A 16186-nucleotide genomic window follows, 5' to 3' on the forward strand; every position below is an offset into this window, starting at 1 on the left:
ACAACTGACCTGAACCCCATAGAGAATCTGTGGGATATTGTGAAGAGAAAGTTGAGAGACGCAAGACCCAACACTCTGGATAAGCTTAAGGCCGCTATCGAAGCATCCTGGGCCTCCATAACACCTCAGCAGTGCCACAGGCTGATTGCCTCCATGCCACGCCACATTGAAGCAGTCATTTCTGCAAAAGGATTCCTGACCAAGTATTGAGTGAATAACTGAACATAATTATTTGAAGGTTGACTTTTTTGTATTAAAAACACTTTTCTTTTATTGGTTGGAGGAAATTTGAGATAGGAATTTTGGGTTTTCATGAGCTGTATGCCAAAATCATCCGTATTAAAACAATAAAAGACCTGAAATATTTAAGTCGGTGTGCAATGAATCTAAAATATATGAAAGTTTAATTTGTATCATTACATTATGGAAAATAATGAACTTTTATCACAATATGCTAATTGTTTTAGAAGGACCTGTATGTATGTATGTATGTATGTATGTATATATATATGTATGAAGTATAAACATGCGCATATATATATATATATATATATATATATATATATATATATATATATATATATATATTTATTGCATAAGTTCATATTTAATTTTTTTTAACAAGTGTAAAAATATTTCTGTGTTATTTGTCCCTCTGTGTTTTATTTAACTTTTCAGTTTGGAAGATCAATGATTCTTTAAATCTCCTTTTTTGAATGCTTTAAAATGTATAAATATTCCTCACTTTAGATGAGCTCACAAAAATAGATATTTTATAAAAACCTGACTTCATCATGAATTACAGCTGGAATATATGTCAATAAAGCAGTTATTAACAAACCGAGCAACTATTATCGTGTGTCTAAATAATAAGATTTATACATATGGGTCAGTGACGTGCCGCACAGTTTTGGACTTCCAGGAGCAATAAATATTATATATTTATATAAAATAGGTTTAAAATTATATTTATGCTTTAATCTCACATCATTTGTCCTCCTCACTGTTCATAATTGTGTGAAAAATTCTTTTAGACTATTAATGTGGTCAAATGTCATACGGTCAAACGGAATTCACTTAAAGTTATTTGAGACAATTGCATTTAAAATGATTTAAAATATTTAAAAATGATAAAACTTTTCATTTGGCATATTTTTTCAAGTCTTAAGATAAGCATATTAAAGTATCAGTTAGATAGACTTTTAAGAAATGTCATTAGTATCTAAAACAAATTGTTCCGCAAAGACACATTTTCCCTATGTCATACGGTAAAACAAAGTTTGGAAGCCATTTTGGAACTGAATATTAATGACTTAAGTCATGTGACGTGATGACATCACTCAGAGGACCCCTGAAGACCAGCCAAGTTGAAGGTAAGGTTAAGATTTTGCTCCCAAATTTCAGGTAATTTCACCTTTTCCAAGTGTGTTACCATGTGTCACAGATTAGGGTGTCATATGGTCAAACGTCAAAAAAGGGTTTAATACATTTGAAATTAAAAAAAAATATATTGATTTGCAGGTGAAAGATAAAGTTTAAAAGTCAAGGTAAAGTGTAATGGTGGAAGGAGGTGGCCAAGCAACTGCCTGTTATAAATGACAAAGCATGAAACTGTCATAAGGGCAAACAAAAAATGTCATACGGACAAACGATTTTACCGTATGACATGTTGTTATACCATATGACACAGAGCATTTAACTGAATTATTTAGTCATTTCTTAATTTTTTTATCACATATATAGTTTGTACAACTACTATGAATTAATATTAACATATATAATATATTTTTGCCTGTTTCAAGCATTTCTTCACATCATTACAGATGCCTCTTTCTAGTAAGGAGAGGGGTGCACGTTTCCGTGCAAAGCAAAGGGCAGATCCTGCAGCTTGAGAGGAGAACCTAGCTAAGAGGAGGGAAAGGTATAACTGTGAGAGTATATGATGTCAGTAATGTCAGGATGTGCCAGTTTTGTCAGTATAGGCAGTATCTTATCTATAGAACTGAGTTGAAGTCAGCAGCACAATGTTTCTGGAAAGTGGCTTCATATATATAGATATATTATTAATGTGTGTGTTTGTGTGTGTGTGTAAATATACATATATATAAATGTATGTTTGTGTATTTGTATGTACATTTATGAATAAGTATCAATAAATGTACGTGTACACGCAGGCAACGGCAGAGGAAACAGGCTGGACAGGGTGATTATTATCGTGCTGTCAAAGAGTTGACAGTAGCTGCACATGCAAAGAGGACGGAACAGTGGAGGCTCAACCAGAGACGATGCAGAGAGAAAAAGAGGCAGGTGGAGGCATTGATGAATCTGACACCAGTGTCTGAGGACTCTTTTGTGGACGAAAACCATGACCATCCTGGGCCGTCACTCCTCACCACCTGGGCCGTCTCAACACTACTCATCACCTGGGCCACATTGTTCAACTCCTCATAAACCCCTTAAGAAAACAACCTCCAGCAGTCGAACAGGGGTAAGTATAAAGAAACTGAGGGAGGAGATAAAACAGCTAAAAAAGGATGTTGTAAGAGAAGAGAGAAGAGCAGATAGATTTCGCAAGAAAGCCAACAGGGTGATGACAGCAAAATACAGAAAAGCAAGAAAAAACATGAAAAAACAACAAAGGTTTTCAGGAAGGGGCCAGCAAGAAGACAGAGTGTGGTGGAGTTCCTCACTAGAGATGAGAACAGCCGTCTCCTAGCTGGAAAAAAGGACACAGTATCAAAGGATAGGGTCAAAGAACAGCGTCGGGTGTTGACAAAGTCTTTAAAAGAGCTTCATAAAGACTACAATGCAGAGGCAGGAGAGGGACGGGCAGTGTCATACCGGCAGTTTGTCCGCCTCCGTCCATTTTATGTAACTGAGCCAAAGGCTATTGACCGAAACACCTGTGCCTGCCTAGACCATGAGATTGTAAGCCTTCTACTCGAGAAACTATACCAGAGTGGCCTTGTTGCCAGTAGAAGTACTCCTGAAGCACTCGTGCACATTGTGTGCGATTTGAAAAGTAGGGCGTGTATGTTTAGGCTGTGTGCGAAGTGTTGCTATAACGATATGGAGCTACTCCTACCAGACAAAACCCGCCAGGTGTCATGGAGTCAATGGGAGAGGGAGAAGGTCTGCACTGAAGGTAAAACCTATTCACATTTTGTGAAAAAAACTCTGACTGGGATGTGGGAGGATCTCATGAAGAGTTTCAATGAAAAACTTGATGGATTAGCCAAGCATCAGTACACATGGATACATCAGGTGGAACAATGCAGGGCCCTCAAGAACAGTCTCCAAGACCATGAGGCTGTAGTCCACATGGACTTTTCTGAGAACTACGCTTGTAAATTGAATGTTGAGGTCCAGCACTATCATTGGGGGGGGGGGGGGGGAGTCGAAAACAGGCCACTGTCCACACATGCATGGTTTATACGGCAGAAGGGTCACAAGCTTATGCCACAATCACTGACCCTTTAAGACATGACGAGCAGGCAGTATGGGCACATCTGAAGCCTGTGTTAGATGAAGTTCAGTTCAATCCAAGAATTAATACTGTGCACTTCATGAGTGATGGCCCACTAACGCAATATAGGAATAGGAAAAATTTCTACTTGATGTGCACCTTGCCTTTTCTCCGTGGCATTAAGGAGATAACATGGAACTTTTCAGAGAAGGCACATGGAAAAGGCGCGCCAGATGGTGTTGGTGGCTCAATGAAAAGGATTGCCGATGCATTTGTGCTTCAAGGAGGTGATATTCAACAGCCTGAAGAGTTGTTTTCCTTTCTGACAAAAGCAAATTCGAGTGTGAAATTCCATTGGGTGTCAGAGGCTGACATCACCAGGGTGGATGAGGCTGTGCCAGGTGCTTTGCCAGTAGTCGGAGGCACTTTGGGTATTCATCAAGTGACAACAAACACCCCTGGCAAGATCTTCTACAGAGAACTGTCCTGCTTTTGCCATCGAATGGGACTTTCCTGTGAATGTGAATCACCCTCAGTCTTAGATTATAATGCTGAAAAAGCTGCACCCTCCACCACCATTCCGGCACAAGAGGACATGGCTGGAAAGATGTTGAAAGGCAAAAAACTGTGTGAGGAGTTATACATTTGACGAAAGATAATGTTACTGTCTGTCTCCACAATGTTACTGTTACACGTTAAGAAACTGAAAAACTGAATTTTCCAAAAGTTATCTCATTTTTGTAAATCTGACTAATATTGTCATGTATTACATATAGCACGTCCTATGTGTTCCTTGTACTGAAAGAGAGTTGAGAAAAGAAATGTTCCAAGTGTTGGGAATATATATTCTACTGTTAATAAAAGGTTCACTTGAGATGCCTTGTGTTTCTTTGAAATCATTCTGAATTGGCCTACATCAATTTATTACATAGTACAATTTCAATGTTTCATTGCATTTTTTATGTCATACAGTAAAACAAAATATGTCATATGGCAAAACACTGGATTTTAAAAGAAATAAAAATAAACACTTTGTTTGTTTACATGGTTCATGAAAATAATGGAGGAGAGCTAGTATGATATATATATATATATATATATATATATATATATATATATATATATATATATATATATATATATATATATATATATATAACTTCAAGGCATTTTTGACTAATTTCTAGCAAAAAAAAAAATAGAACAAATGTCCATATATGACATGCTTTAGTCTTTAAAATACAAAATATGTAGTATTTGTGGTGTAGGTGTTTATATTTTGCAATTTGTTATAAAATACTTACAGATCAACTATTACATTATTGGTTATATTTAACCGTGTCATGAATAACAATATTAATTTATTTCTAAAAATCACTTTGTTTTACCGTATGACATTTTCAAGGACTGTATACAAAGAAACACATTAAAATGTCATATATTGTTATTTTTTATAAAGGGCACTTATAAAAACAAAAAATATACACACAGATTTACACAAAAAATGCTAGATTTAATTTGTCTTTTCATTTTTATTTTTGTACTGTTTTGAAATTCTAAAACGTCACTGACCCATTTACACTAAAATAGTTAATTAATAATTTAATTTCACTTTCTTAATGATCTCATAAACCACTGACAACTCCTAAATAAGTGGTTTGTAAATGATGCAATAATTTATAAATAATAAATTGATCCTTAAAGTGTGAAAATACAATGATTGAACTTTATAGATATGCTCAATAACAAAAATATTTATAGCTGTATTTATGAACTGCTTAATAATGCCTATTAAAGGAGTGCTATTATGCTTTCACTTTTTCAACTTTAGTTATACTGTAATGTTGCAGTTTCAGCAAAAAAAATTCCACAAAGTTACAAAGCTGAAAGTCCAATTGAAAAGGAGATATTTTATTTAACAGAAATCACTTTTTAAAAACTACAACAAACAAGTTGTTTTGACTACAACAAGCATTTTCCAGGATTTGTGATATGACAAATATTGACGAATGGGATGTGGTTTGATTGAGCTGCACTAGAGTGTGATATATATGTAGTTGACCATGATGAGTGGAAGAGAAAAAAAACCTCCTTTTATATATTATATATATATATATATATATATATATATATATATATATATATATATATATATATATATATTCAGGTGTGCAGAATTATTAGGAACTTTTTCCTTGACTGATAAAATGAGCCAAAAAAAGACTGAAAAATCCAAAATTATTAGATTTTCCTGAGAAAGTCATGAAACTTTGCACATGCGTCAAACCTGGTGAAACTTTTTGTCTGATATAGGATTCAGAAGAGAGTGTGGCAAAATGGCTCGACAGCGCCACCTATACAAAAAAAATCAGCAGCCTTCCAGCTATGTTTCACGTACATGCACGAAAATTGGCACACATATGTAACACACCAATACCTACAAAAAAGACTCTTGGAGCAAAATTCTAAACCCAACAGGAAGTCAGTTATTTTTAATATTATGAGCAAACTTTGTGCAATTTTTGCCATTTCCATGCGTTGTATTTTAACAAACTCCTCCTAGAGATTTATTCAGATCAACACCAAATTTGGTACGCCTAATCTAAAGGCCTTTGCAATGTTAAATTGTGAAGATCTTGAGTTTTCGTCGAAGGGCGTGTCCGTGGCGGTTGAAAGTTTAGTTTTTTTTTGTTTGAAAGCAAATTGTTTTATCAAATTGTAACTTAATTTTGATCCATGTTTTATCAATCAGTGAATTTAATAAATAAGAAGCAAATATATAACCTAGCAGACAATCTAGTAAGGCGAGGGCATGATCACTTGGACTGCATGTGAACTAAACTCCTCTGAGGACTTTCAACCTTTCAACCTTGATCTCGACTTTCAAACATGATCTCAAGACATTGGGGATGCAAAACTGCCAAGGGATTTTTGATATCTCGAACGGTTTGCCCGCATACATTACATGAGTTTGATCAAACTTTATCGGTTTGTTCGTTGTATGATACCAATCGTATATATGTGACTATTAGGAGTCAAAGTTATAGCGCCACCAACTGGCAGCAGGAATTGGGTCATTTTCAAATCCTTTGTATTCAGCATCTTATTTTTTATCTTATTTTTTACGTAGTTATCACTGAACAAGTAGGCCTATGTCGAGTTAAACAAATAATTTCTAAAATAATATTTATCATGCAAGCAGAGAGATGTCACCACAAACGTTTAGTGATAATTTGAACACAACTGAATCAATTCAATGCAAACCAGCAAAAGGTAAAGATGCAAACATGTAGGACAAGTAGAAAATGTATCTATATCCAAGTTGATTTTTAGCCTGCTCTTGAGAGAGAACTGTTTTGGTTTTTGAGAGACTAAGTGCTTGCATAGAGAGACTAAGTGCTTGCATAGACTAGCACAGCTGTTTGATTGGTGAGCGCTCTGTGCTTATTCCATTAATTCGCATCATATCGTAGCCTAAGGTTTAAATAATTGCCTTTTAAATATTTACAAATAATATAACGTGTATGATGTATTATTATAGGTGAAATTAATTCTCATTCCTGAGAGATGCACTAGACGCAACAGCAATGCGGTCGGTGTTTGATTTGTGCTCTTTTCATTTTGTAAAGTTTACATTCATTCACTTCACACTCGTGACTATAGAGTTCTGTGTATAATATTGCGCTGAGCCCCTGGCTCAACTGTTATCTAGTAAACCCCGGACTGTGTCAGCTTCAGCTGAGTACTCAGGCAGAATTATTCCTTGTCCGTTATTAATTTGAAGCCAATATCCGTGCCATTACGAATAAGGTATTCGGCTTCAGGCCCAACCCTAATTATTACATTAAATATTTAATTTTTTACATGCAACACAAGGTCATAGAAAGTAACAGATCCACGCAATATTGTAACCCTTAAATTCACGTCTTACTTGCAAACACTTTGCATTATGGTTAATACATGCTCGAGTAGTCAACTGTTTCTGACAGCGCACAACTAGTCTATGCAATCACTAGTACAGTATGACAAAAATTTAGCTGCATGTCCGCATGCCAAGTAGAGCCAAAATATCCCTTCTAGCTGCATTGTGGCACGAACACTCATATAAACAGTAGCTATGAAGATACACAGAGGAACACAGAAACTAGTTGTCAGTGCTGTCCTGTGATTTATCACTAAAGTAGCTTAGAATCTCAAAATTTATTATAGCATGTTTGTGTGAAGCGCACATGAAGCACAAGCGCATGCATAGAGAGCAGTGGTCTGTGGTCGCGCTGCGGGTTCCCGGTTTGTGTCCGTTCTCGGACTGTTCTGTGTATTTTAACTGTAGAAAAGGTTGTTCCGAGTCGAAACTACGATATAGAAAACTACATCAGTATATCATCATAAACGCAGCCGTTTTTGTCTTATGTGAACGTAAACAGATGAGAAAACGAACGTGCAGTATTTTTGCTTAAAGAGACAACAGCCTAATAAATGCGCTGCCTGTCATTAATGTTAATCAAAGAACAAAAGAAAATCATTCACTGATCTTGACTGAATATATTTAATAACTTGATTAATCTTTATTTTATTTATAAAAAGAAAACTATGCAGTGTTTTTAAACTTTTAATTACAGTTTACAGTTTAATTACAGAAATTTAGTTTAGTTTTATTTATTTAGGATATTGCTAATTGATTTGTTTGTTCCTTTCTTATTACTTGTCTTTAACACTTTAATATTTAACATTTATATTAATCTAGTTGTTTTTGCTATGGTATTTTTTTTAATCGCAGGCAAAATTCCTCTTGCAGTCTTTTGTAGGCTGCTGATTTTTGCTCATGTTATTCAGCTGCAACAGAATGCTTTGTAATAATGTTTGACATCTAAATGTTTGACTTAATTTTTTTTTATATTGGATTTTTTATCTTATTGGAATCGATAAGAATCGGATTCGATAAAATTCAAATGATACCCAACCCTAGTAAGAAATGTTAAGAACATAGATAAAATAACTGCTGATAGTCAATCATATTTACAGTACAAACCTTGTCAGTGAACTATGAGGGCAAAAAAAATAAAAAAAAAATAAAAAAATAATCCTAATCGAGGTAAAATGTTCAATTAATCGAGGTTTTGATTTTAGGCCATAATCGTCCAGCCCTAGTATACCATACATACATTTTCAATGGAGGGACAGAAAGCTCTCGGACTTGATCTAAAATATCTTAAACTGTGTCCCGAAGATGAACGGAGGTCTTACAACATGAGTCATTAATGACATAATTTTAATTTTTGAGTGAACTACCCCTTTATACACGTTTAACAGCCATTTAAACTCATTTTAAATGGCTGATTTAGAATCAGACATTTACGAAGCATTTGTGAATCCGAAGGAGAGTTTTTGTGTAGTTCTGATTTACGCGCAAATTAGTTCCATGAATGATGCTTATATATGCTATATAAAGGAGGAAGTCATGGCCTAGTTGTTAGAAAGTTTGACTCCTAACCCTAGGGTTGTGGGTTCAAGTCTCAGACTGGCAATACTACGACTACGGTGCCCTTGAGCAAGGCACCGAACTCCCAAATGATCCCCGGGCGCCGGAGAATAAATGGCTGCACGCTGCTCCAGGTGTGTGTTCACTGCTGTGTGTAGGGTTAGGTACCGAAACCCAGTACCAATATGGCACCGGTACCTATGGAACTGGTATGCATCAAACCGAATCAGCGCACAGATTTTAGTGCCTCATTTCTGTGCCTCTTAAATGCCTGAGCGATCTATTGAAATATTTGTCCATATTCTCTGAAATGTACACATGAAGCATGGGCGTCACTAGGCTTTTTTAGCGGGGCTTTATAAACTGTACACAAATTCACAATCGCCTCAAAGTCTGACCGCTTAAATGTTATATGAAAACAGCAGCAGACCTGTCTCCTCCTCGTCTTTCAGCACGCTCTTCAATCAGCAGATCGCGCGGAGCAGTGTGAGCGGACTCAAACACAAACAGAGGACAGAAGATGTGTGTTTATCAACAGATTGTTAGAATATCTGTGTCTGTGCAGTTGTTCGTCATAAATACAGTTTACAAAAGGTCACGCAGGAGCAATCGGTATCTCATCTACTTTAAAGCTTTCGCTCCGTTCACCGATCATCAAACCACAGCTGTTTCCATCAGTGAAAATTTAGCCCTCAACACATATGAATGAATACTTGAATTATATTCAGTTTAAATATTCAAATATTATAGTTTACGTACTTTATGCATAGGCCATATGCACCGGTACCATTTTTAAAGTATCGAAATGGCACCGGTATCTAATTAAACCCAATCGATACCCAACACTAGCTGTGCATGTGCACTATGGATGGGTTAAATGCAGAGCACGAATGGGTCACCATACTTGGCTGTATGTCACTTTCACTAACATGTATTTTAAATCATTTTAAAAGGCTATTGTTTACTGTCTATTTTTATTACCCCAAAAATTGAATTATAAATAGAGGGCACTATGGAATCCATTTTAAAAAAAAAATTCATATTAATTTACATTTAATCATTTAGCAGTATATGAAAGACAAGAAAAGTGATAAAATTCAGTTTAAATTTTTATATACTTATTAAATAAAATAATCGAAAAGCATGTCTTAGTAATTAAGTTATACGGTTTTATTTTTACCAAATTCTGTTGTCCATTACATTTGTGCATTCCATTTTATTGGTTTCTTAATTTTTATAAATCAAAAGCATCTCAAATTAACAGATTTTCTTTTTTTTAAAAAAAGATACAGGTGAATGTCAAATTAGAAAATCATGAAAAGATTCATTTATTTCAGTAATTCAACTCAAATTGTGAAACGTGTGTATTAAATTCAATATAAACAGACTGAAGTAGTTTAAGTCTTTGGTAATTGTGATGATTTTAGCTTACATTTAACAAAAACCCACCAATTCAATGTCAGGGACATTTACCCATCCCTGAGTTTAGCTGCAGCTATAGTCCTAACATCACCTGTCCAGACTGTGGATGTAGAGAGGCTATTCTCACCCCTGAAATTGGTATTTTTAAATTTGTTAAAATGTTGCTTATTTAGAGTTAAATATTTGTGAGAGATCTATGTATTCTATTCCATTACAGGTGGAAACGGCTTTAAGAAACAGACTGAAGGACCAACATTTAGACGCATGCTGCAAGGTGGATGTGGATGTGCCCCATCAGGATGAAATAGACTATTCGCTTGTTAAGTCTGACGTCACATAGCAGTGCTTCCGTGTCCAAACGCTCTATCAGTTACCACGAGAAAACAACAAAAGGTGCTAATATAAACTCACAAAGTGATAGAATACTAGCGAAAAAGTTATAATCTTAACCTTTAACTCCATACTGAAGTCCAAGATAGGCAGACAATGAAAATATAAATATTTAAAAAAAATATATAAAAATAATTTGTGTTTGGGACGCTGTGAGCACGGAGACTGTAGCATATACCGTAAGTTTGAAAGCGTTTAGCTTAAATTATCAATATGAATAAACAGTGCTCATAAACGGCTGCTGAAGTCGTATTCTCAAGTGAAGCAAGTTGAGGCTTGGACCCGGAAACAGCGCTTCCTACGTCATCACTTAACAACCGAATTGAGAGGGAGTTGTCATCGCCATAGTACAGTGTACACACGATACATATGGAACACATAGGAACAATGGAATACAGTTTTTGAGGTTACACCAAGTGCAAAACAGAGGTATTTGGAGAAGCTCTCAGGCATCCAGAATATCGACCCATACGAGCTCCCTGCAGCGGAACGCCACAGAGACCTGGACCATACATCCACGCACATATGGACATTGTGAATTATCTTGTTTTTGGTTTAAGTTACTACACGATTCAGGAGTTTAAAAGCCACAAGTCTTTGGAAAGTTACTAGTCTTTCTGCTGTGGCTGGGTCCATCTACAAGCCTCCAGGTGATGAAAACAGTGTTGTACTGGCCAAAGTAAGTTTTCTTCACATGTATTTTAGCGTGTTGTAATTACACTGCATCTAGCAGACACTTCTTGACCAAAATGACAAAGTAATTAACTGCGGCTGTTTCGTAAACACTAGATTGTAACGAGATGTTCAATGGTCAAATTAGAAGCACTCACTTCCTGGGGGTTGAGCGTACTGCGCAGACTCAAACTGAGCTTCATGACGTAGATGTCACGTGAGCAACCTGTAAATTTTCTAATCGCTGTGCCAAGAGAAATCTGAATCACCCACCGAATCTTCCAGAGAAGGTGTGCGTGAACAGGAGCAAATTTTGGTAAGTGTTCTGATTAATTATCTCCCTTGACCTCATGTCTCCATGCCCCCCCGATAGCCTCATAGACAGTAAAAGATTGTCTGCGAGCTTCTCCTCCTGTCCATACGGTAATTTATCTACTGTGCCACAGAGAGTCGCTGGTTATGACGCAATTGTTAGCCTATTTTTTTACAAAAACTGCTTCTACGGGACCATAACATAATATACAAGGTAATGGAGCGTTTTATACATTTTCGTGTTTCTTTAGGAATAATTGTTATTGAATTGGAATTTCCACAACAAAGTGCACACAGTTTTGTTGTTATTATGTCTGTATACAAAAAAATAGTCCCTTTATCCTCAAGCGCGACGCCTCAGATGTTAAGTTATTCGCTGTCAAAGTGATGCCAAAATGAATGGGAGTCAATGAAATGCTAACAGCAGGTGGGGGTCCGCTAGCCAATGGCGGCACCCAGTGGTGCTTCAATAAAATATGAAACCCTGCCCCCCTGCTCAGACCCCTCCCAAATCAACATGTGACTCCTCACTCTCAATAGAGATCTTGTAAAAAGGTTCTACATTGTTAATAAAAAGAGACAATTTAGAGGGGGGAAGGGGGGGGTGAAATGCTCGTTTTCACTCAATATCCTGTTAATCTTGAGTACCTATAGAGTAGTACTGCATTCTTCATAACTCCAAAAAGTATTTCGTTTTATAATGTTCATAAGAGCACCCGGAAAAATACGACCAGCTGGAGGCGTGACGTGTGGGCGGAGCTAAAGAATCACAAGCGCGAGTAGGCTTTTGCGTTGAGAGCGTTTGGAAGCTGTGACAGCTGTGAAGGCTGAAACTGAACGAGAGCAGCAGCAGCAACGACTCGCTCCGAGCGGGGCTCAAATCCCGGTCTCCGATGGGAGGCGGACGCACTAACAAGAAGGCAGAGATATTTTAAGCAGTTTTACTCACCGCCTGTGGCTCCAACACACAATCGTGACCCTTTTTCGTTGGGATTGCATCATCCTTAAGAAATAAACGATACGCAAATCCGGCGTCAAACTGGGCCTTGTTTGTAAAACAAGCATTTTAGAAATGCAGGGAACAAACACAAACACTTGCACAACTCCGTTGATGCTCTGTAAAAAATAAACTCCATCCACTGGTCCCTTAATGCTGTTTTTTCTTTGGTAATCTGTGCAGTGTTGTCTTGCCCTGGCAACCAAAAACACACTTCTTTTGTGACATTTCGCGACGCTCTCACTCTGATCAGTGATTGTCTGTGCTCAGCCTCACATTGCTCTGCTCTACGAGAGCGCCCGCTCTTCCGGCAGACGCGCCCTTAGCACCCATATAAGGAAATTCCGCTCCATCTAACGTCACACAGAGCCATACTCGAAAAAAACTTTCTGAAACTTGTGACAAACCGGAATTTCTGGAACAGAAATACTCCTTCAAATGTACAACTTAATTTTTGAAACTTTGTCCATGTTTAGCATGGGAATCCAACTCTTTAACAGCGTAAAACACTCAGTATGCATGAAATAGCATTTCACCCCCCCCCCCCTTTAAATGTTCATCTGCGGGCTTTGATATTTGTAAATAGATAATATTGTGATACCTTTGACATTTCAAATATACTTTGGTATTGATGATGTTTACATGTAAAATAAATTGCAATCGCTTTCTTTTACCATCTAGCCTGACAGTGATCGTTTTTTCATGAATAAATAGGAGAAGAAGAAAAATCACAAACCGTTTCTTAGTATTCATCTTCAATTTAACATTTATTGTCAATATTGGGCTTGCGGTTCATGTGGATAGATGGTTGGCATCGGGTCTGGGCTCCCGCGGGACTGATGCAAATCTCGCGAGAGCGGCCGGTTTTACCTTTGGGCAGTCAGAATATTTCGCAGGAGACCCGCGGGGAACGATGGTGTGTAGTAGAACTGGAGTGCAAAATGCATTTTATTTTGAGTATTCCCGCCAGAGCATGTGAGCGGAGTCGTAATATTTCCTTAAGAGCGATGAGCGGCTTTGTGAAGATTCAGCTCCTCATGCTCAACCCAGTCCAAAATCTAAGCGTTCTTTATGTGCATTTCATCTTGTGTGTGGTTTACACATGCTTTATAATCTATTTGTATTTAGTAAAGATCTACGCACATTTCAGCTCGTGTGTTTGTGTGCATTTGTGTTTTAATGAGCCTGTTTTGAATATTCTATTACACAACAACGGCAGCTATTTTCACGGAAATTAAGTGAACGAAAATCAAAACTTCATCAGTTTTTGCACTTTAGGTATGCTATGTTTGCAAAGGTTAGATTATTATATTGAATACATTTTAATTAGTCTAATACAGTTAATAAAATTAAGAAATTAAGAATTGCCATTTATCAGCATGCATTATTTTAGACAACTATCCAAGAATTTCAACATAAAATGTATCTAGTAGGCCTAAATGTTTGTGTTTATATATATATATATATATATATATATATATATACACACACACACCCAGGAAAAACCCTATCATTAAAGATGAATGAAGAATAAACACCAACCTCCTTGTTCCTCGTGTTTTATTTCTGGTTCCTCGTGTTTTATTCTCAAGGATTCTTTTTCCTCGTGTTTTATTTTGCAGGTTTCTAGTTCCTCGTGTTTTATTCTCCAGGTTCCTGGATCTTCGTGTTTTATTCTCAGCATTTCTGGTTCCTCGAGTTTTATTCTCCGGGTTTCTGGTTCCTCGTGTTTTATTGTGCTGGTGTCTGGTTCACTCGTGTTCTCTTCTCTCTCTTCTTTCACAAACTGCATCTTCACAGCAGCAGATCTCAGTTCAGATGAAAAACTCCTCCAGATATTCTTGCTCGCTTCAAAACTCAGTCACGATTGTTAGGATGAGAATATTACAGGTATTTTACTGAACTGATTCAAAAACTAAATTTTTCTCTTAGAAACGTGTCTAACCGTTTGTATTAAGGCAGCACGCCGACATAACAACAACAGAGAGCGTGGCGAACAGACATATAAATAACTAGACGCCTCATTGGCCGCTCTGAGCCGTTGCTGCGATACGTCAACGCGTCCGCCATGTTAGTGAGGGCAAGACTGCCTTAAAAATACATGGAAGTAAACGGGGAGCTGCGTTTTTTTCTGAATAAAAACACGATAACGTTCACATTTATCAACCGATTTCAGGTTTGTGATCTACGTGCAGTTAAAAAAAAACTTTGCCTCCAGTTATTTAGTTAGGTTTGGAAAATTATTAATTTTCGTAAGGAATTGTGAAAGCTCACATTTGTCTCACTTGTTGATTTCGTTTATTATTTTCGGTTTACAATTCTAATGTTAATTTAGTAAAACTGTGACATATGCATGTAATGTAATTTGAATGTACATTCAATTACATTTAGTTGTTTTATTGCTTTCTCTGTGTTCAATCCCAACATTTTCTTTCTTTCTTGTGTCTCAGGTCAAAACACAGCTCATTCCTTTTGAAATACTGGGGACAAAATCGAAATAATACATCTTTAAACACGAATAATTTGCTATTACTGAGAAAACTGATTAAAACGTACATACAAATCAAAAAGTGTCACACTTGTAGTCTGCTTTTCATTTGATAGCACTCCATAGTCTACAGATAAACTCCACAACAAATAATAACACATGTAACTGATGAGCCTTCATGGATCAAGTGAAATTTAAATATCATGCACTGATACAGTGCACAGTAAAAATATAGTAAAAGTGATATGTTATATTAAAAAGTATATGTAATACACCTTGAAGTAAAGTGAATAATATGAAAAGCGAGTACAATAATGATATAATGGATTTATAATAGCACAAATTATATGCATAATATGAATAATACCATAATAAATAACAGAACAACAATAGATTAATAATAACAAGAAGAATATGTAATATAAAGGGTGGAATAATACAGAATAGACAAAATGAAAAATAAATGAATAGTTAATTATAGAGTAAAATAAATAATTGTGAAATGTAATTTTAAAATACTATTTGTGTAATAATTATTAAACAAATTAAGACACAGCTAATGACAGAACACCAAAAATTGTGGACATGAGTTCTAAATTGTGTTTAATTAATGAGCTCCTTAAGTATAATATTAACATGTACACACACACACACACACACACTCTCACACACACACACACACACACACACACACACACATATATATATATATATATATATATATATATATATATATATATATATATATATATATATATATATATAAAATAAAAATCATATGAAAAATCCTCAAGAAACACATTTTATTTCAGTTTTCAGTTCTGACACAGTGGTTTGTTTTTGTTATTACATATGAATGTTTGGGTGTGAGTGTGTGAGGTTTACCTTGTACAACAAAATCTCAAAGTATAGTTATGTTTATCACAGACCAGAATATGAGATGCTCCCCTCAAAAAACTT

The 16186-nt window shown here is 36.0% G+C and overlaps 1 protein-coding gene across 1 annotated transcript in view; it reads right to left on the reverse strand.

The window, feature by feature from the left end:
• LOC113077177 (zinc finger protein 525-like) overlaps positions 1 to 14937 on the reverse strand; it is a 28551-nt gene extending 13614 nt beyond the window's left edge. The window contains exon 1 of the mRNA XM_026249639.1: positions 14281 to 14937. Within this exon, the coding sequence (XP_026105424.1) occupies positions 14281 to 14530 (250 nt within the window). The 5' untranslated portion in view covers positions 14531 to 14937. The remainder of the gene's footprint in view (positions 1 to 14280) is intronic.
• Positions 14938 to 16186: the final 1249 nt, after the last annotated feature.

Source organism: Carassius auratus, unplaced genomic scaffold (genome assembly GCF_003368295.1).
Source record: "Carassius auratus strain Wakin unplaced genomic scaffold, ASM336829v1 scaf_tig00021918, whole genome shotgun sequence".
NCBI lineage: Eukaryota > Metazoa > Chordata > Actinopteri > Cypriniformes > Cyprinidae > Carassius > Carassius auratus.